Source organism: Alosa pseudoharengus, unplaced genomic scaffold, assembly GCF_046254945.1.
Source record: "Alosa pseudoharengus isolate Yale_2024_CS ecotype anadromous, Long Island Sound unplaced genomic scaffold, YU_APseudo_1.1 YU_APseudo_1.1_scf_1, whole genome shotgun sequence".
NCBI classification, from domain to species: domain Eukaryota; kingdom Metazoa; phylum Chordata; class Actinopteri; order Clupeiformes; family Clupeidae; genus Alosa; species Alosa pseudoharengus.
In genome coordinates this window covers 2,393,048-2,416,548 of record NW_027468564.1, presented here as the reverse complement: position 1 = coordinate 2,416,548, position 23,501 = coordinate 2,393,048, and the positions used below count along the sequence as shown (strand labels likewise).

Genomic DNA, 23,501 nt, shown 5'->3' with positions numbered 1-23,501 from the left:
GAAGGAACCAATCACAGAATGTGTGGGGGGGGGGGGGCAGCAAGATGACTACACCGAAGCGGTTATCATACCTGCAAACTAGTCACCTTTCGGCGAAAATTCGCGTTTTTGAATCAAAATATGTCATTCACGTGAAACGTGTAGATCGGGGGGGGGGGGTCAACTTCCCATAGTCTGGAGTGAGACTATCATAGGTTTCATGCGAGATTGATAGGCAAGTGATTGGCCTCTCTTTGTGCTATTTTTGAAGACCTACCTATCAGTTGTTTCTGAGGGAGGGCTTTATCTCCCTCACTTTCTGTTACGCATAGCCTGCTATGGCCTGCAGCAGCGATATGACCAAGGAAAAAAAGAAAATGTTAGCTAACAAACACGGGCCACATGCTACACTCTCTCTGAATGTAAACTCAAGGTAAAACATCATATTGTTAGGATACTTTTCTCTTGCCCTCGGTGGGTTAAACTTGCTGATGTGAGGTTAACAAGTGTTTACTCGCAAATTCACATTCTCGCAGCTGGCCGTTTTGATTTGCTTTGCGAAACAAAACGACTCTGCACTGAGTGCGATTGTGAATTTAGCTCGGCTTAATAGTTTAATATTGTCTTGGAAAGTTATTGCTTGTTCTCAAGTTATTTCATTTAGCATCATATTTTCCATGTGTCGATGATGGTTAGACATGACGTTCTCAGGGAGCGCAGACCTTTCCAAGGCCAAATAGTTATTTGCAACAAATCTGAAAGTGGACCTAGCAAAATATTTTGACTTGCTCAGTGATAGGTGTTTAATTTGTTTGTTTTCTGTGTAGCATATAGATCATAATTCTTGATAATTAGTGCGCAAACAAGCGAGACCTAGGCTTCTATAGTAGACTGATAACGCACCTATTGCTGAGACCCGCCCCTTTAGTTAGAATGTGATCATAGCAGCCTCAGTAGACACGAAAGGAGAAGAAAGACACCAACATAAACATGAGGGATAGATGTATTTAAAATATCAAATAATAATGGATTGAAAAGAGGTACTAATAAACCAGACATGCTACACTGTAAAAATTATAAGATCCTGGAGGAACTTTTAGGGGTTCTTCAATTTGAAACTGTGGGGGAACCTCAAAAGGTTCTTCGAAGAACCTTTAAAGAAAGGTTCTTTGAAGAACCTTTTCAAAGGTTGCTTGAGGAACCTTTTGAAGTTCATTACAGAACCTTCATTATTATTAACCTTTATTATTATTATTATTATTATTAGAATGTATTAACCTTTATTGTTATTATTATTTGTATTATTAGAATGTGGGATAAATGTACATGAAACAACAGATGTATTTAAGCAAGAATTTAATCAAAAGCGTCAAATCATGTCAATGGCAAAATATTAGGAATACTGTACATGAAAGGATGGACAGATAGATACATAAATAAATATATAAATAAACAAATAATACACAGGCTACATAGATGAAGGCATGAATGAAAACATCTATTAAATAATGCTATTAACAAGAACACAATTTTAACTTCCTAATCTAAATGAAATAGTCAATAAATGATTGATTGAACTATTGAGTATTTAATTTAGAGTATGAAATTTGACATCCGAAATACGGCAATGGGGATTTTTTCTTTTGTCTTAATATCACACATAGACTGTAAAAACAACAATGTCTTGTTCACGGCCTTTGGGTATTCCATATTGAAAATTAAATAAACTGCTAGCAATGCTCCAATGCCCATCAACACATCTTCTGGTGTTACGACGTCTTGTCCGTCCATGCAAAGTGTAATGGTGGTGTCTTCCTCAAAGGGGTTGCCTCTCATGCATATGGTAGGTGTGGGTGTCTTGGATATCTGAAAAGTACAGAATAACAGTATTTAGAATGGGGATTGGTGATATTCAAGCCCATTGGCAGGGGAAGTTTCTAACAGTGTCAAATGACTGGTACTCTTACCTTATCCACAACGTATGAGCCTGTCAGGATTGTCCCCAAACAGATATGGCCGCTCTGCTGCAAAGAGTCCTGAATTTGAACAATACACTGGATAAGTCTTATAGCAGTAATAACATACTTGTAATTCCATACAGTTTTATAGCAGTAATGACATGAAGTGTAAATCAAACTTCTTAATACCTTTGTATTTGTAGGTTGTCTCCTCACAGGCCTGATTTAGTGCAGATTGGTACTTAGGTCAATGTTATGCAGGTGCTGAATTTCAGAGGAAACCTTTAAAAAGATAAGAACAAATTACATGTTTGCTTGGCAGAAGAACATCTGAAAAATAATTTGCAGTGAACTAAATGCCAAATGTTAACTCACAGTTCAAATGTGGTGTAAAGCTGGGTATTCAGTAAGGATTTCCTGTGTGGAGTGGCGTTGAATAAATGCCACTCTGTCACTGATTGTTCTCCTTATTCTGTTTTCAATAGTATTTAGATCAGGGTTTTGTCTCATTGTCCTGTAAATGTTACATTCAATTTAAAGTAAAGGTCAATTTGGTTAAAGAAATGTAATAGGTAGTAATATATGGTGTTTAATCATCATCTGAAAACTTACATTGGATTTGGATACGCTTTCATCACCGAGAACATCTACAACCTGTCAGTGTAAAAAGATCATCAGTGAACATATGCACACGCACGCGCACACACACACACACACACACACACACCATACCTGAACTACAGTGTTTGCATCCTGGGTAGCAGGTATCTGTGTGAATAGAAAAAAAAATAAGTGTGGTTTCCCTCACATTGGATTGAGTTTTGTCCTGGAATCAAAGTAAACCTCAATAAGGATCACAGTGAAGTGTATTTCTGAAAGCTTCTGCTTGAGATACAGATGCATTTTGCTTTGTGAGGAAAAGGTGACTTGCCTGTGATGAAGTTTGCCTTTTCCCATCCTTTGCTCGATGGTATCCAATTTCAGGAAGGCTCAGTGGGATTCTCTCTTTCTTGAATTTGTTTTTAGCATTCCCAACCAACTATAATATGAAAGGTTATAGAAACCAATTAGCCTAAAGGAAAATTCAAATGCAATGGCCTGGTTTATACAGGTGTTAAGCAACATACCAACAGAAGTGAAGAGTGTCATAGTAGGCATACATGATTCAATTGCATCTGTAAGTGAGCAGACTACAACAACCTGAATACCCCTGACAGGAATATCCCATCCCATTATCCCTACTTGTTAGGTGCCCTAAAAAAGGACCCTCACTACAGCCAGTAGGCCTAACTGTATGTTTATTACTTTAATAATCTACTTACATGCATATCCTGGTCCTGTGCGATCCCGGAGGAAAGGGTGCTTAGATACAGCAGCAGCACAAATGTCATGATTGGATACCTTTGAAATTAAACATAGAGATGGAGTAGCCTATATTTTAAATGACTTATTGATTTAAATGACTGGTTGTTGTTTTGCATGAATGCAAATGAAGAACAGCAAGTAAAGCTGTAGGCTACCTCATGCTACACACTTACCACATAGAAATTGAATCAAATATGACCTGTATAATCTGTGTGCAGCAGTATGAACGTCAGGACTTCCTCCATTAATGTTAGCTTTCATTTCAGGAGAGTTGGAAACACGGGAAGTTGAAAAGTCTGTGCTGAAAGAGTAAAATAGACAGAATATTTGGCTAACATTCAGTTTAAGCATAGCATACAAGCCAAGGCATAATGCTATCTTATAACTTAAAAAACTAACGGTAGGCTAAATAAGGCTAAGCTCTAACGTTATGTTAAAAAAAAAAGGTAGCTAACGTTAAGGTTAACGTTCACGAACGATGACACGTTGACCTTACCTTTAGTTGTATGCTATATAGCCTATAATGAGGTCATGGTTGAAACGTCTCGTTTCCATTTCATATGTAGAATATGTATAATTTAAGGTATAGTTTCTGACAAACGTCAACATTAAAAAAGCTTGAGATAGGGCTGTCAAAATGTTGCACTTACCTCCTGTAGTAACGTTGACTCAACTGTCAAATTCTGTTGCCATTTTTAAAGATTCCACACGCGCGTCATCGCCTCGAGCAACACCTGTGCGCCCATCGAGTTATCCGACCGTGTTCTGCTGCTATTTTGGCATAGGCAGTAGGCCTAGCCCAGAGCCGTATATAGAGAGAGTTCCGACAACTGAAATCATGGGCGCCATCTTTAAGACACAAGTCAGATCACTGCACAGCGTTCTATTACGTCTGCCAATGGACCGAATTGGGGTGTTGCAACAAATCGCTCATTATCATAAACTGTTTGTGAATGTTAAAAGGTTTCTCATATATTGCTAAAATATACACGCTTTTACAAAAGTCAAGTTTAACATTTCAAGACAGAAAATGAATCCTATCGCCTAATCAGTGGAGCCGCGTTTACCTTACCTTTTCCGATAGCCGTCGCCATAACCTACGATTAGGCTAGGCTACTTATTGAGACATTGGCTACAAATAAAAATGACAACTTCTTGGTTGTTTTAATCTAATATTTCTCCTAAATATCAAATTAACCCTTATCGTAGCTACTTGGTGTCATGATCTGACTGTGTCTATTGTTAAATGTCTGACTGATGAGGCTAATGGTTCAAGATTCATGACTTTTATTTGTCACTGAATAGTATATGCCCAAGGGAAAAAAGACCAGACACACATAGATTTTGTTTATCAATTCAAGAGTTGTTTTCTCTTTCATTAAAAAACAAATCAGACAATAGCAATATAAAAATAACTTAATTAAATAATATGCAAAAGTGCAAGTGAAAGCAATAATTTGGATCTTGAATATAAGGTAAAAGTATATGTTGTATTAAACAATCTATTAATATCTTTGGTTACTTCTTACACTATAGCATATACATTATGAATGTTTGCTTTCAAATCCTAGCATAACGCAATCATTTATACTACATTTAAAGAAACGAAATGACTCTCTGGAAGATCCTCCAACAGGAAAAATCATATTCAAATTACAACAGTGAAATCAGGGAAGAGCCATTAAAACAGATTTCGAATATTATGGTAAAAGTTTTTTTTTTTTTTCATTTTGTATTAGACACTCTTATAGCATACTGGTATAATACATTCTGAATACATTCTTGGTACTACTTCAGAGGTGACATTGAAGAGTGGCAGGCCTACGGTAATGCAGTCTGAGTCAAGGTCCTCGTGTGTGTGTGTGTACCTACATCATTTGAGTGTGATGGTACATTCATGGCACTACGGAATGACAAGCACCGCCCCCGTGGCTACTTTGTTTTTCCCACAGCAAGTGTTCATGTGCTTTGCCGTCGGAATGTGTGACAAACACGGATGCCACAACAAAGGTTAAAACATACACTCACTAATCCTAAATAAACAACTGTATTTGCTTAAAATATAATGTAAGACACTTTTGAAAGAAAGATATGCAGCTTTCAAGTGACAAAAATGGCAAATTCCCAAGTTTACATTAAAACTGTTGGACATGAAAGGCCACATGGACCACAAACAAACTACAACGTGACGACAAAAGTGATGACGAGCCCCTAACTGGGCAACTCTGTTAGCAAAATCTAGCCCCAGTTTCCGACCTCTGACTCACACACTATGTGACGTGAATGACACATAATGATGATGTTTTCACTGGGGAAAAAGGGTTTTCCGAAGCCCTTGAACGCTAGGAAAGTGAGTGGAGTTCCTCATGCGTGTGTGTTCTACATCATGTGTGTGTGAGTAGGCAGTGCAGGTCCTCATTCGTTTGGTGGGTCTGCTGGGCGGTGTCGGTGGGGTGAAGACGAACAGTGCTGGGATGGCATTCGGCTTGAGCTTCCTAACACCATCAGCTCTGTGACTCTCGAACTGCGTCTCATCAAAGGGGTCCTACAAACAAGAGTCAGACATATTTTAATGCCATTTCAAAGAAAGTAAATGATGGTAATGGATTTTCACAGAATGACATCTAACCAATGTTATGCATGGATTGCATAGAGCTTGGAAAAACACAGACAGCTGATACAGGTTGCTTGTCCTGGAGTTCAGTAACATAATGGTTGTGTAGCTTAACACTACCAGCTCAGTCTAACAAGCCATCACCGCAAAATATCCTATAATTTAACCGCGATAGCACTAGACTCTGGACAAGAGTAACATAAACCTCTCCAGCAAACTGACCATGTGTTATTATCTGTTACTCAAGAAATAGCTGTAAGCAATGCTGCAAATGGGCATTTGTTTGACACATATCCACATGATTTTCGTGCAAAGTTAATCACAATCTTTCTGACCTGCATGAACATAAAGACAATGCAGCAGGTGTTTTGAAAAAATGCAGGGTAAAACGCAGGAGTGCAGAAAGATAGCAAGTAGGCTAGCCTTGCAATGATGTAGTAGTAATATTTGTCATTCTAAAACTTGCATAGATTTTCACAGAATGACATCTAACCAGTGCATACTTAAGCATACTATGTATAAAAGAGCCTGGTGGGAAAACACAGAAAAATACAGACGGCAGATGCAGGTTGTTTGTCCCGGAGTTCAGTGCTAGCACTAACGTTAACATAAAAACGGAGCAAAGAGCTAGCGAGCATCGTGTACTTATCACTACCAACACATTCTAACAAGCTATCTCAGAAAATTACTTCAATTGATTTTCTCCAAATGACATTTAAACCACAAATGGTATTCAAAATGAAACGACCTTATACAATTTATAATTGGCAAGTAGAAGCTAAAGGCAAGGATGGGGACTAAGAGAAGGCTAGGCCAAGTTCAAATCAAATTCACTTTGGTTAGTAACGTTACGTTTTTTTAAGCATGCCATGAACAATAAAACAAGGGGTACAACAATATTTTCCAAATGTGTTTTCTATACAAAAGTCCATGATAGAAATGTTCTTACCTCACACAACAAGGAAAAATTATTCGGCTTCGTTCATCCTTCTGACCCTCTGTTCCCACAATTTCCTCCTAGTTAGGGTCCAGAGGGATATAATGCAAACGTTTACCACGTCCGGGCTGTACAGAGCAACCATAGGCAGCACAACACGGTATTTTCTTTCGAAAAGCAATGATATCACAGATATATATTCCTCTCTTGTAAGTTGTCGCACTTGACTTCTTGATAACGACAATGAAGACTAATTGATTAATGTTGTGTCCAGAACCTGGTTATGTCTTAAACATGGCGTCCATAAAACACGTGACTACCTTTGAACCAATCCCACGACAGAATTGTGCTGAACGTTCTAAACACAGTTGTCGGAACTCTCTCTATATACGGCTCTGGCCTAGCCTATGCTCGTCTAGTTTTTCAAAATAGTTAATTACACACAATTAACAAAACACCACACAAGTAGCTGAATGCTTCAGATCTTTTGCGCAATTAAACACTAGTCAAACTATAGGCGATTATCAAAACTCTTATTTTGTTGTCATAGCCTATCACAGGCCTAGCATCATATTATCTGATTAGGTTAGCCTATGTTTTGAATCAGTTAGGCCTAGGCTACACAGCAATATAGGCCTGTAAAAGATAAATTCAAGAAAATTAGTCTTTCTCAGCTGGAGATCCTCCAGGAACCTTGATTAAATTGGGTTCTTTGAGGAACCTCCTTTCATACTGAAAAATCGTTAAGGTTCTTGCAGAGACCTCTAAGAGCATCAAGGCACGTTTGAGTTCTCAGAAGAGCCCCTGGGTTCTTGGAGTAACATTGAGGTTCTTCAAGGAACTATCCAATTTTTACAGTGTAGAACAGAGAAAATGGATATCCACAGTCCCTTTCTATCAACACCAGTGATTTTTATAGATAAGGATTAGGCTTTAAAACAGATTGTCAACATGTATGTTTGGTCTGTTTTTGACTGCATACATGAAGGCCAAGGTGGGCAATGTGCTTTCCCTGGTTTGAGGCGCGTCTTTCGGAAATATGTCACCTTTTTCAGCCCTTCTGAGTTTGCAGGTATGGTTATGAGCTACGTAACATACATTTGATAGACATTCGTAGCGTCCAATAAACAGCTATGGGCATTCGTAAACCACGTCTCAAATACAAGAAAATGAATGTGTGGTTCCCAGACCACATCTCAATGAGGTATTAACTCTGGTATTAAGGTATTAACTCTGATACTTGAATGTAATAAAATGGCTATATTTTACTTCACATATTTGAAACAGGATAAGACATTCCTAATATCTTGAAAATGAAAAAGATTGCCAAATATATTGAATTATGTCCTAGAAGTTATATTTTACCCATTGACCTAGAATAGGCCTTAGCTGGGGATACCCTTTCATGTTCCATCATTCATTGGTCAAGTCCTCAAAGGCCATTTGAATATCTTCATACGTCGTCTTTTTGATGTCCTGTCATGGTGGTGGCTAGGACTGGCACTATTTTCCTTCATACAATAACAGACTCCGAATCACCAGTGTTCTTATCAACCACACCTGTGCTGCATCATAGGACAGCTGGAAAGGGCAATTTTTTGCATTCTTCAGCATTTTCTTTTGCTACAAGCCATAGAATACATGCGTTTGCATTGGTGGCACTGTTAACCTTTTTAGTAGCACTATGGTTCAATGTGTTTGTGTGTGTGTGTGTGTATTCTATGCTATTGCATAGTTCAAATAACAAACAGATAATAAAATATCAAATTAACATTTGCACTGATTATCTACTATTTCTAAGCCATCGCATACTTCTGCACTTACAATACCTAATTTGAGTCTGCGGGGGTGTTCACACTGACAATTCCAACGACACAAAGTTCACTGCTAGTGGAACAGGATCTGTAGTCTTAAGAGAGCCAGATTGTATGATTAAAGCCTGAGAGTGCCAGTTGCTGCAGATGGCCTGAACCCCTGGCACAGGATTCTAATTGCTTAATGGCCCTACTGTGATGTCATAATCTCCAATGTTAAGTCTATGGGGACATTTTTATTGTTTTTAATCAATAGTTTAAAAAGTATAAAAGTTACAAAGATGAAAAACACAAAGCACACATGTCCTAAGTAAGACCTAACATAGTTTCTACGTTAAGCGGTTGAAGCTGCATTAATATAAGGGATATTCCACCATTTGGGGAATTACACTCATTTTCCACCTCCCCTTGAGTTAAAGAATTGATTTTTACCTTTTTCCAGTTCATCCAGCCGTTCTCCGAGTCTGGCAATACCACTTTTAGCTCCAGTCTAGCTTAGATCATTGAATCTGATTAGACCATTAGCTTCTCGTCTGCTAGCAATATGTTTAAAAGTGACTAAGATTTCTGGTAATTTTCCTATTAAAAACTTGTCTCCAAGTTAGAAAGTGCAATAAGACCAACAAAAAAATGAAATGTGGCAATTTTCTAGGCTGATGGAGCTAAAAAGTGGTATCACCAGATTCAGAGAACAGCTGGATGAACTGGAGAAAGGTAAAAATCAACAATGTAATAAGCTGTTTTGACATTGACATGGTAAACGCTCTCTAAGAGGAGTGTAAAGCAGTTTGCAGTAGCCTAAAGTTAATCACAACGTTGTCTATGCTGGAAAAAAATAGCGAGCGGCCTATGATAACCTAATTAATTAAACGGAGTGTCTATTCGTACCCCTGGTACGAATAGCCTTGGTCACACAACTGGGCTATTCACACCCTGTTACATAACAACAAAAACATGTTGCTCGCATTCCCAAAAAACATGGCCGACATTCGTTTTTTCGTCAGCAGAAAGTGAAGAATTCTGAACGGTTTCAGCACTAATATCTGTTCAAATTAAATTTGAGATGGAAAAGTTGTGTGTTATTTTCATAATCTTTCTTCAGTGAACACATACAACCGTCACTTTGTTAGCTAACAGAAATTTCGTAATTATGACGTTCAGGCCTATAAAATATAAGTTCACCTGCAAACCTCTTATCCTTGTGGAAGCAGATAGTGCAGTGGTCACAGGCAAGGGCTGGCACACGGGAGTGTTCGTAACAGCTACCGCTAACGCATGCATACGGATAGCCTACAACTTAGCTATTTGCAGCTCCCTAAATACAATGGCAAGCATGTTTTATATAACAGGCATTCAGGGAGGGAGACACACACACACACACACACCACACGCGTCCAACACTCAGCCAGGTGGTCGCTGAATAAAACTCCCACAAATACCACGGAACAACGTTGGCATTAGGCTACTTAATCATATGACCAGTGTTTGTAACAGCTACCGCATGAATATGGATAGCCTACAACTTAGCTATTTGCAGCTCCCTAAATACAATGGCAAGCAGTTTTATAAACGATCATTAAGCATTAAAAAAGTAGCCTACCTATCTATCATTCGTGTTTTCCATTTGGACCCACAAACTTGCTTCCACCTTCAAAGTGTATGGCAATATTTCAGCTAAGTCAAACAGTTAAAAGATGCTTTGAAAGTTTAAAGTTTACTGTTGTCTTAAAGAGCCGATACACATAAAAAACGCAAATATCGGCCCAATATATCGGCCGATCCCTAGCATACACTGCTAATTGTACCAGGGGTGCAAATAGCCTTTCCCTTAATTAAATGCACGGCAGGCCGGATTATAGTGCGTGGCGGGCCGGATCTATGATAAACTAATAAATGCTCGGCTGGCCGGATTAAAGTGCATGGCGAGCCGCAGTTGGCCCGCGGGCAGTAGTTTGGACACCCCTGCACTAGTGTAACTAGTGATTATACTTCTGCATTTAAATTCTATTTGAAGTTAGATATTTCCTAATCAATATTTAATTGCTGATCTATTTGTCATTTTAATTGTAAGTCTCTATGGTAACTCTTCCAGGTGTATCAGAACACACACATGTAACGCAACAGAAGATCCATGGACAGAATGATGAACTCAACCTGCGACTCAAAGGAAAGCTGCACCGCTGTACAGTCTGCAGGAAGAGTTTCACGGCCCTGAGAGAACTTGAGAAACACCAGCAGACACACTCTGTTGGGGTGAATGAAAAGAAGAAGTCTCGCAAAAAGCCACATAAATACTCTCATCGTAAAAAAGCATTTACAACAGCCTCACTAGTTAATCACCATATGCTTACACACACTGGAGAGAAGCCTCATAAATGTTCCCAGTGTGGAAGAGGTTTTACATATAAGGCAACTCTTAAAAATCACATGCTAATTCACACAGAGGAGACGCCTTATAAATGTTCCCAGTGTGGAAAAGCTTTTAGAACATCGCAATATCTTCAACGCCACATGCTCACACATTCTTTAGAGAAGGCTCATAAATGTACCCAGTGTGGAAAAGCTTTTACAATGTCCATTTACCTTAAACTTCACATGTCTGTACACAATGGAGAGAGACGTCATAAATGTCGCCTATGTGGAAAATCATTTAGAACATCCCAAGATTTTCAACGCCACATGCTTACACATACCGGAGAGAAGCCTTATAAATGTGTCCAGTGTGGAAAAGGTTTTGCACAATTTTCAAATCTTAAAAGGCACATGCAAATACACACTGGAGAGAAGCCTCATAAGTGTGTCAAGTGTGGAAAAGCTTTTTCAAAAAGTTCAAATCTTAAAGATCACATGTTAATACACATTGGAGATAAGCCTAATGAATGTAGCCAGTGTGGTAAAGTATTTACACAAATGGAAACCCTTAAAACCCACATATTAACACACACTGAAGAAAAGCCTTATAGATGTGTTCAGTGTGGAAAAGCTTTTCCGCACCCTTCAAAGCTGGAAACCCATATGCTAACTCACACTGAAGAGAAGCCTCATAAATGTGTCCAGTGTGGAAAAACGTATTCAATAATGTCTAGTCTTAAACGCCATATGGTAATACACACTGGAGAGAAGCCTCATGAATGTAACCAGTGTGGGGAAGTATTTAGACACCTCCAAACTCTCCAACATCATTTGCTAATCCATACGGGAGAGAAGCCTCATAAATGTGGCCATTGTGGAAAAGCATTCAGAACATCTAAAAACCATAGATGGCACATAATTAAACATACTGACAAGAGTCTTCATAAATGTGTTCAGTGTGGAAAAGCATTTCCGGCCCCTTCAAAGCTTAAAACCCATATGTTAAGTCACACTGGAGAGAAGCCTCATAAATGTGTCCAGTGTGGAAGAGCTTTTTCGCAAACGTATAGTCTTAAACGGCATATGTTATTATTACACACTGAAAGAGATTAAAGAGGAGATGATTATGTTCAAAGTCAAAATGGTGAGGTAAACATTTGGATTCACAAATACTGTTGATTTAATTAATTGTCAAAAAACTGTTTGATTTAATTCATTTAAATGTGATTTGGTTAAAACAACTAGCCTGGCTAACGTCAGACCTCGTCTCATTGAGATGGGGTCTGGGAACTAGACATTCATTTTCTCGTATTTGAAACGTGGTTTACGAATGCCCAGAGCCGTTTATTGGGCACTACGAATGTCTATCAAATGCGTCTGTACGTGGCTCATAACGGCTTCGGTGTGTCGTCATCGTCTTGCTGCCCTCCCTCTGTTCTGTGATTGGTCCCCTAACTGAGGTGAACATTTGCTCTATGCAATCCAGGCTGCCTAGCAGCGTGAATAAAATCGCGTGAGTCAGGCAGCATGGGAAAACCCAGGCTATAAAACAACATTACTATGGTGAAATATATGCCATGTTGACTAAATTATATTTGCATAGATGAAGTACAACGAGGGGAGAAGAACCGTAATACAACCCCAACACAGAAGTTGGGATATTGTGGAGAGGTTAGCTATAAGAACCATGTTGAGTGTTGTACAAATACAGATGTTTCTACTGATTATTTAAAACGGTACAAAACATTGTGATATGCTATTTATTTTCTATAAAAATGTTGAAAAAGATTGAAAAACTTTTTCTTTTTGGTTGCATGTTTCTACCACATTGTCTTATATCCTGTAGGCATGTGGCAATGTCATTTTCAATCACAACATTCAATTGACATTTTTCAGGGGTATGAATATTTTGGGATTGACTATTAAGGATTTATTTACAACCCCAAAACAGAAGAAGTTGGGATATTGTATAAAATGCAAATAAAAACAGAATGTGATAATATGCAAGTCGCGTAATCACATATTTAGCAGACATAGACAACATATCACATGTTGAAAAAGAACATTTGGACTATTTCATGAAAAATATATGTTAATTTTGAATTTGATGTTAGCAACAGGTCTCAAAAAAGTTGGGACGGGAGCCTGTTTACCACTGTGCTGCTTCACACCTCTTCATTTAACAAAATTCTGTAAATGTTTAGGAACTGAGGAGACCATTTGCTAGAGTTTTGAGAATGAAATGTTTTCCCATTATTCCCCGATATAGGATTTCAGTTGCTCAATAGTATATGGGGTATTCTCAGTCATGTTTTTCAATCCATTATGCACCTAATTTCACAAATCTGGACTGCAGATAGGCCATCTTAGCACCTGGAATTCCTGTAAATACTAATATTCACAACATACCACATGATTGGCACGATGTATTCACAACATGCCACATGATTGGCACGATGTATTCACAACATGCCACATAATTGGCACGATGTATTCACAACATACCACATGATTGGCACGCAACATACCACATGATTGGCACGATGTATTCAGAACATGCCACATGATTGGCACGATGTATTAACAACATGCCACATGATTGGCACGCATCATACCACATGATTGGCACGCAACATACCACATGATTGGCACGATGTATTCACAACATGCCACATGATTGGCACGATATATTCACACGTCAACCTTTAGCGGCAGAAGGGCCGAGGTTACAGATGTATGGCTACATAACATTCTTTAAATGGTCTACAATTAAATATCTATTAAAAACTTCTCAAATGGAGGATGTTTTTAGAACGTGATCAGGCATACAGGCTTCCAAATAGTCCTCTTATCAAGGTAACAAACCAGAGGTCCATGCTGCGGCTTCACCCTGTGCCAGGGAGCAAACTGAGGTGGGAATGACACTAACTAATTGTAGTATGGTGGGGGTAGGGCACAGAGACTCATCCCAGGCAAGGGGGACAGATAGATAAATAGAAACTTTATTGTCCACTGCATTTACATACACTGGAAATTCATCTTTGGCAAAATAAAACACAGCACACACTGACAATATCAGTTAAGTTGTTTACATAAAATATAAACTAAGTGCTTAAAACATGACTGAATAAGTACGTTCTCAGTACTGATCATTCTCATCATCACCCGGGCTGGGTGGTGCATGAGTGAGTGGGGAGGGGAGTTATTTAAGTGTGCCTTGCTTCCGGATGGACACAGTAGAGGGAGGAGATGACTTCTTGTACCCATTTTTCCTGGCCATTGGGACCATCAATCTTCTGCCAGATGGCAATAGCAGAAAAGATCGATGAACCCCTCAAACAGAACAACAAAAGGTTGCCAAACCTGTTTACATCAAAAGCCTAATTAATTTGCATTTAATGTAGGAGGTACATTAAAACAGTAGCCTATTCATGGCTAGAGTGTTAGATGCTTGGGGTCAGTCCAGTCTCTCCTCTATGCTGATTTTGCCATGGTAGAGTCAAACAGAACAACAAAAGGTTGCCATGGTAAAGTCAAACAGAACAACAAAAGGTTACCATGGTAGAGTCATGTCAGAGGTCAAGTCAAGTCAAGTCAAGTCAGATTTATTTATAAAGCGCATTTAACATGCACATAGTGCAATCCAAAGCGCTCCACAAACAAGACACATAACAACAAGACAAAAGATGCCGGATGGAGCGGCGTAGTCGCCAGCGTACCCATGACATCAAGACAAGACAAATACATTTAAAAAATAACAAATACAAAAAATGCCGGACGGAGCGGCGTAGTCGCCAGCGTACCCGTGACATCAAGACATACACAGACAACAAAACAAATAAACAAATAAAAAAAAAGAAAATATATTTTAAAAGGGGAAAAAGTGATGTTAAAATTAGTCCAATTTCCAAACCAGCTGAAAATGTCCAAGGGCAATGATGATCCGTGAAAACTGCGCACAGAGCTTTGTCTTTACAACCGATGCAATGCCAACAAAGTTCTTTAGCAACTGACCAACCCGGTGAATTCACTGGCAGTCTGGAGATAACGTTAACGTTAGAAGCTAGGCCTGCTAGACTGCAGTCTGGAGATGATGGAAGCACAGTCCAAAGTACTGAGCGATCGTGTAGATCCGCAATTTGGTGGACTTAACAGCGACTTTGTTGCTCCGTGAGAATGCAGCTCTTCACCGTTAACGTTAGTTTGCAGTTGGCAAGGCAGCTCGCAGGTCAGCAACAGCTCGGCGGGCACGGTAGATCTTTCGCAGAGTAGAGCCTAGGTCCGGCTGTCCCGAGAGATCCACTCGACCAGACAGTGAAGTGCACTGTTCACGGATGGATGGAAGGATGTCAGAGGCCCAGTTAGTCTGCAGTTGGCATGGCAGCTCGCAGGTCAGCAACAGCTCGGCGGCCACGGCAGATCTTTCGCAGAGTACCCTAGGTCCAGCTGTCCAGAGAGATCCCCTCGACCAGACAGTGAAGTGCTGCACCGCTCACGGATAGATGGAAGGATGTCCGATGCCTAGCTAGGGCAAAAGCTAGCCATAGCAAGCTCCCAATGGACAAATGTCAACGACATCTGCTGACTTAGGAGTAAAAAGGACTAAGAATAACACGAAAACTATCAAAAATAGCGTAAATAAATAGGGAAAACATTTAACTAGACAAACCAATACAAAAAATAAACATGACATTACATAAAATTACGAACATTACATAAAAACAAACAAAAACATGATGCCAGACGGAGCGGCGTGTCTCGCGAGCGTCCCCGTAACCTAGCAACTAGGTCACTAGGGTCCAGCAATTTTTCACACAGATTTCTGTTTTCTGACCCTACTGTTCTTCATACTATATACTGCTAATAGCCATATACTGTTCTTCATACTATTCATCCTGCACATACACTTATTCTTACTACTCTTATAATGTTACTGTTTCTGCACTACAATGCTACTGTTACCACACTGCACATAACTGTACATTTCTGTCTATATTTTTCATACTCAATATCCATTTATTTTGTTGTCTTATTATGACCGTCACGCAGCGAAGCGGCGGTCATATAGGTTTAGTCAGATTTTATTTATTTATTTATTTTTTTTTATTTTTTTCGCATGCCCAAATTTCTGTCAATGATTCCCGGGACACTGAAAGACCGGGGTACACGAAACTTGGTGGGCATGTAACCCCACATGGATAGCATGGAACCATCGTTTTTCGTTTTGATCTGTAGCCCCCCCGCTGGACTGGACCCCCCGAAAGGAGGGTAGGGCAGACACAGTTTTCTGTGAATATCTCGAAAACCGTAGGGTTTAGGAGGACCATTTTTTTTTGTATGTTGATCTCAAGGGGCCATGTCAACCCATTCCATAACCACTCATTTCATGTATAGCGCCACCTAGTTAAACACAAAAAAGTAAAAATGAGGTGTTGTAATTGAAGGTATCTGTGACCTAACAAAGTCAAAACTATACAAAATTGGAAGTGTAGGATTATTATGACACCCTCTGTATGCACGCCAAGTTTCGTGGAATTCCGTTCATGGGGGGCCACACAATAAATTAATTTATGTTACTATACACCAACTGGCCTGTAGGTGGCCGGAGATAGTTTTCTGTGAATATCTCGATAACCGTAGGGCCTAGGAGGTCCACCTTTTTTATGTATGTTGGTCTTAAGAGGGCATGTCAACCCATCCCATTACCACTTATTTCATGTATAGCGCCACCTAGTTAAAAATGAAAAAGCAAAAAATTAGGTGTTTTCATCACAATATCTCTGGCTGACAAGGTCAAAACTGCACGAAATTAAAAGTGTAGTAAAAGTGTAAATCATTATGACACCCTCCGAATGCATGCCAAGTTTTGTGTACTTTCGTTCATGGGGGGCCTTACAATAAAATAATTTATGTGTACATTTAGTGACGTACACCAACAAGGATTCCCGGGACACTGAAAGACCGGGGTACACAAAACTTGGTGGGCATGTACCCCCACATGGATAGCATGGAACCGTAATTTTTCGTTTTGATTTGTAGCCCCCCCGCTGGACTGGACCCCCCGAAAGAAGGGTAGGGCAGACACAGTTCTCTGTGAATATCTTGAGAACTGTAGGGCCTAGGATGACCATTTTTTTCCGTATGTTTGCCTCCAGGGGTCATGTTAACCCATTTCATGTGCACACATGTGCACAAACAGATACACACACACACACATACATTCACAGTAATCATACGTATGACGCATACTCACACAGTAGACATATGTACGCTTGCATGCACAGGCACATACGCAGGCACACACACAAGCACGCACACACACACACACACACACACACACACGCATAACATAAACATGTACATGCACACATGCACACAATTCAAGAATTTCTCAGAATTATGAACAGGCAAGATGGAGGTGGGGTTGTATAAAATTAATTTTACATGTGAAATCTATGAACTAATCATGTTTTGGTACTTGTTGTCTAGCAGATATCAGTGAGAATTGAGTGTGGATAATGCAATTTAGTGAGACAGTTAGAATCATATAGGCCTTTCAGCGTGATTTATTTTTTTGGAAAAAATGTGCTGGACTGGGCGGCGGTCATATTTTGTACCGCTCTGCGGTACATCTAGTATTACATTCTGTTAATACACTGCATCTGTAGCTATTACTCTAAATGGTTACTACTATATTGCATATATCTGTGCACATTGTTCATACAGTACATGGTTCATATTACATGGCCATATTTATTCTGCTGTTATAAGGTAACTGCTAATACACTGCACATATTCATATTTAATTTATAGTACTCTAATCCACCTTTTCAATTGTATACTACTATCTACACTGCACTATATTTCTTGACCTGTCTATATGCACCACCTGTCTGTTCTTTGTATATTGCACTTTTCTGCTTTTTTTGCACTTCTGGTTAGACGCAAACTGCATTTCGTTGTCTTTGTAGGATACTTATACTCTTCACAATGACAATAAAGTTGAATCTACAGGGCCTAGGCGCTAAAGGTGAGGCTATTCACAAATCACCTGCAGTCAACCTCCATTCCAGAAGGTGGCAGTAAGGCATGGCTTAGCTGTCTGGTTGCTTTGACTTTGCCTCCTACGCTACGAACAAATTCCATTTTCTAGCGAAACACCATGGAACTGTTAAATATGTTTGAACAAGAGTGCTAAATTTGGCGAGTTAAACATTGTTTCAAGTCTCGTCAGACATAATTACGAGACTAACATATCTCGGTGTGTAGAGCAGCGTACCTGCTTGAGGTAGGTGTTCGGACACGATTGTTGGAAGTTAATCGAATGTAGCCTATCAACCATGAAGTGATGGCTGAGTAACGTTAGTGTAGGCCTACCATTATGCGACTGCAATGTTATTTTCTAAAATATGACCAAATATTTCGGAAAAACACTCAAGGTTTGTTGCTCCGGCTGTAACCTAGTCATAACACTCTGAACGGGCTCCTTTACACCACAGGGAAGATGGATCTCGGACAGCCAACGTCGAGTTCTGGCTGTAGCGTGAGTGAAACACACGAGGTTGACATCAGACTGCTGGTGAAAGAAGAAGACATAAAAGAGGAAGAATATGGTCGTCTGATATCATGTCAGAGTGATGAAGAAAGGCCTTTTTCAGAGCATGGAATACTACAAACAACAGCGGAGATTAAAGTGAAGAAAGCAGAGGGCGATGGAGAGCATTTGGAAACTGGAAGTAAGTCCTTCAGAACCCAAAATCCCGTGTGAATGCATGCATCAACTAAACTGTTTGTTGACGTACACAATAGCCTACAGAACGATATCTGAGCTAGATGTCCTGGATGTAATGCGCGTGGTCCTAGAGTTTGACGAGATGTAGCGGCTGCCTACGTCACAAAAACAGAACCCTCCAGAATGATTGGCACCTCTGCTAAAGTTAACTAAGAACTGGTATAAAAAATTATCTGTGGTGATTGATTGTAATCTCACAATGGAATAAATAGGAAAAATCCAACCTTTAAGGGAAGCAAATTTCTTTTGAGAAAAAGGAAAATCTCATGAAGAAATTATTATTTCATTTTGTATACCTTATTTAGGTTCCCAAAGCCTAGAGGGGGGGTTTGGTTTTTCTACTTCTGCTCTACAGGGTATAGTTTGCTGCTGCTCGTGCCCCTCACAGCTCCCCGAGCGCCACTATAGCAGGCAGCTCACTGCGCCGGGATTAGTGTGTGCTTCACCTCACTGTGTGTTCACTGTGTGCTGAGTGTGTTTCACTAATTCACGAATTGGAATAAATGCAGAGACCAAATTTACCTCACAGGATCAAGAGTATATATACTTATACTTAATAATAAATAATGGACGTTGCACTGGTCTTTTTCACCAGCTCCTCTGTTTCACTTTCAGCCATGTTTGCACAAGATGCTTTGCAGCCAGTTGCAGTTCGTGGCTCTAAATCTTGAGGGTAGATTGCATCAACGTTCAGCAAACAGTTATAGTGTGCACATCCCACCTTCTGGCAGGTGCAGGACAAAAGAAAACTATACTCAATTGAAAAAATCTAATGTCCGCAACACTGCTTTTGTCTCCCAATTATTTAATGCAACGTTTCGACCCTGCTGGGTCTTCTCTTTTGCCTGAAGAAGACCCAGCAGGGTCGAAACGTTGCATTAAATAATTGGGAGTCAAAAGCAGTGTTGCGGACATTAGATTGCATCATCAACATGCATAATCGCGATAGAATTTAAATCTCTATTGTAGGCCAATTTTGTATCGAGTATCGCTTCTATCGCTCATTACTACTACAAAATATTCTTTGGCCATGTTTAGATTTACGAGATTTGAGATTTACGGCTCTCATTGAGACCCATTCAAAAAAACAAAATGATACTTCGAAAATGTGCTCAAACTAACGCCGCTGACTTAAGAAAGCAAGCATTTCACGTTAATAATAAACTTTATGTTGGTACAATAGCAAGCTTTGCCCTTGCATACAGTCATAGTATAATATGCAGTTTCTGGCATCCATAAGAAAAGCAATTGTAGATGAATGGCCAACATAACTTTAACTGTAGCCTACATCTGACTCATCTTCAGGTTATAGCAACGTTACTAGGTCTTAGTGATGCACAACTTTATTTTCATACATTAATTTGATGAACAGGCTATATCATATGAAGCTAAGCTAGAATGCTAGTGGGTATCAAGGTGGTAAGCGAACGACTTATAGGAGGTTCTGCAGCTAACAAGAAACCACTAATATATAGAGTTAGAGTTCACTGGCAAAATGCAATAGCGATACAACAACATTCAGACACAAAAACAGCCAATATTTGGTAGATTCATTTCAAGTTAATCGGTAGTATCTACAAGTGATTGCTGAGTAGCACTTCACTATTCAAGTAACAGCAGTGTTGGCACTGTTATTTCCTAGAATGAGAAAGGCTCTTGTAAAACTATTCTATTCTGTTCTGTTCTATCCTGTTTTTTGTGTTCTGACTATAGTATATAACACGTTAACTGGGATTAGTGTTGCACGGTGTATCGATACTAAAAAGGTATCACGAATCCTTCACGCAAAAAACGATACGATTTCCGACGTTTTTAGAATCGATACTTTATTAGAATTAACGTTCTGTGTCTGCGTGAACTGCTGCTCTCACTGCTCCTTGCACGCATCTAGGCAAGTGGGCGTGTCAAGCAGGCAGCTCTGAGTGAGTGAGTGCGCAGCCAACGTCAACATACAGTAGTTCTTTGCCGACCGTCCGCCTTGTGGATAAAACAAAAGGTGAAGTGAAATCTGCAACTATTTCGGATACATCGTGAATAGTGAAGGCAAGCCATCAGGTACACAGAGGCCCGTTTGTGAAATATGTTTCAAAGTCATTTAAAAGCAGTAGGCTACGCATGGCTAAACTTGGCTAAACACCTCGCAGACATATCCCAACATTTTTGTTCAAAGAACGACAGGTTAACGAATATGCTATAGAAAACACGACTACATGGTTAGTGCCAAGTTCTTCTCTTCTGTTTTAGTCTAGCCTAAGTGAAACGAGTATGGTTCTCTGGGATAAAGCGAACCTTCCTTCATCAATGAATTTTGACGAGACATAACGAGCTGTAATCATTTTGACGAGACATAACGAGCTGTAATCATAGGTGCTAACGTGATGAAAGCGCAATGTTCACGCCAGAATAACATTACCATAACTTGTAAACAATCTATTTCATGTTCGGTCAGTACTACTGGTAATATTTGTCATGGCATGTAGAATGCAATTTATTCAATAAGTATTACCCAGATGTAGAATAGGCTACCCGAAATGCGCTAATTAAAGCCCACAGCATATAATACCACTAAAGCGTGTTGAGTATAATAGCGGGTTATTGTTACGTGGTAGCAAATCATGTTATCAAAGAAATAGACGTAGGCTAATGTAGGAATGCACACAGACATATTGCAACAGGTAATGGTGTAGGCCTATCTGACGAAGACCTGAATGTTTGGAACGTCGTACTTGTACACTGGGCGCAAAGAAGACTATCCTCACATTTTTCCCTTTGCAACTGTCAAAGAAATCCCATGAACACGGGAAGGCCTACGGAAGCCTTTACTGTACATCAGATCGCCTAAAGATTAGGCCCCTCTGCATAGCATTCAGTGATTTGCATGCAGTAATTTCAACACTGACCTTAATCTAGCCTAGTTTGGCTATTTAAAGCTACTTTATTGGCAAAACACAACACAATGTAATGAACTATAACAAAAAATAAAGGACTTAATCACACAAAGTAGGCCTACTATTTTACTGACTATAAAAATAATAATTATGTAGGAAGTTTAGAACCCAGAATTGACCTGCACACTACAATAGTGCACCGAATTCAACACAAATGACTCAATACACTTGGAGGAGGTATGAGTCCTTTTTTTTCCAGATATCTTAGGATTTCGCCGTAGTATCGTTTCAGTATCGAGCATCGTGATATTTATGGCAGGTATCGTATCGAAGTCATAATTTTGGTATCGTGACAACACTAACTGGGATCATCTTTTGTCTACAGGGAACATGGATCTGGCATTGAGCTCTGGCTGTGATGTGGCTGAAACACACCGGGCTGACAAGAGACTGCTGGTGAAAGAAGAAGATGTAAAGGAGGAGGAACATGAGCATATGATTGCATGTCAAGATGAAGAAGAAAGGCCCTTTGTAGAGCATGACTGTAACACTGTGACAGACAGCACGTTAGAGTCTTACGTTACCTACAATGAAACACAACAGACAACAGTGGAGATTGAAGTGCAAATTGAAGAGGAGGAACAAGAGCAAGATCATCTGCTGGGAAGTAAGTCCTTTCAGACACAATTACCATGTATTAATCATGTAGAAAGAGGAATTGTCCGCACACCAGGGTTCAGCTCCCAAATGTTTGATTAAAAAAACAGCAACATTTCAACTAGGGCTGCACAATTAATCGAATTTTAATCACAATCACGATTTTGGCTTCCCACGATCAAATTTGCGTGATCGTGACACGCCACCCAAAATCAGTAGTAATATATGTTCTTACCTTAACTTTCACGAGTTGAGTCATACCTCTCCCGCGCCGGTAGGTGCACTCAAACGCTCTGTCGCGCGGCGCGAATGTGTTAGCATGTTGCTATGCTAGCGGGCTCTGCCGTGGCCGTATAGAGAGGAACATAGCAGTAATCCAACACCTCCACATTGGAGGAGACGAAGAACTGGTATAAAAAACGGCACGGCAGAGCCCGCTAGCATAGCAACATGCTAAACCTGTCTGACCATGTGCCTGCATGCAGCCTACCAATCTGCTCAGCCTGATGCACTGCTCAGTTTGGATGCATTGTGGACTAGTAGCATTATGTTAACTATTAGTAGGCCAGTTAGACTATACAAAAAACGACGATCAAAAATCAAATGTGTGGCACAGCAGAAGGCCAGAGCTTGTCCCTCAAAACGGATCATCCGTTGTTCGAAAATATTTTGGATTTCAGGCAAGTGAAGTTAACCAAAAACATAAGCAAAGCAGGGCTCTCAACTCATACCTACGTGAAACACATCACATGATGTAAACCACACATGCCTTTTTTAATCCCGTTAACTTTTAGTCTTTGTTTGCTTTCTCATGGCTTCCTCCGATATAGCCAATTAATAAGAGTTGAGCTAACAACGGGATCCGTGAATTTTATTCATGTATTTTATAAGCTACATGTGCAACCTACAATGCATAAGCGTTTCAAGACACAGCCTAATTAAAACAAGTGAACAATAATGAAAATGTAGCCTACAGGTCAGTTTTTTACATATCAACGAATGACTAAACCATGTCCAAACTGCGGCCCGCCACGCACTTTAATCCGGTCCAGTTTATCATAGGCCGCTCGCTATTTTTTTTCCAGCTATAGACGACGTTGTGGTTAACTTTAGGCTACCCTTCTGCAAACTGCTTTACACTCTTC

The 23,501-nt window shown here is 39.7% G+C and overlaps 1 protein-coding gene and 1 long non-coding RNA gene across 5 annotated transcripts in view; one reads left to right on the top strand and one right to left on the bottom strand.

Annotated features, from left to right (window-relative positions):
• Nucleotides 1–23,501, top strand: part of LOC143120344 (uncharacterized) — a 58,448-nt gene that overhangs the window by 13,902 nt on the left and 21,045 nt on the right. For 2 of the 3 annotated variants that reach the window (XM_076281369.1, XM_076281368.1), the window contains exons 3-4: nucleotides 18,519–18,755; nucleotides 22,085–22,366. In XM_076281369.1, coding sequence (XP_076137484.1) covers nucleotides 18,519–18,755; nucleotides 22,085–22,366 — 519 coding nt within the window. Of the gene's footprint in view, nucleotides 1–18,160; nucleotides 18,308–18,518; nucleotides 18,756–22,084; nucleotides 22,367–23,501 lie in introns of those variants that run through there. The other variant, XM_076281370.1, reaches the window with a different exon arrangement.
• Nucleotides 1,707–2,575, bottom strand: LOC143120821 (uncharacterized). 2 transcript variants are annotated; one of them, XR_012986341.1, is made up of 5 exons: nucleotides 2,550–2,575; nucleotides 2,313–2,409; nucleotides 2,127–2,219; nucleotides 1,947–2,015; nucleotides 1,707–1,845 (listed from the first exon to the last, which is right to left on the bottom strand). It is a non-coding gene; the product is annotated as an uncharacterized LOC143120821 (long non-coding RNA). The 2 variants fall into 2 exon arrangements; XR_012986340.1 differs by lacking the exon at nucleotides 2,550–2,575 and having other exon boundaries at nucleotides 2,313–2,434.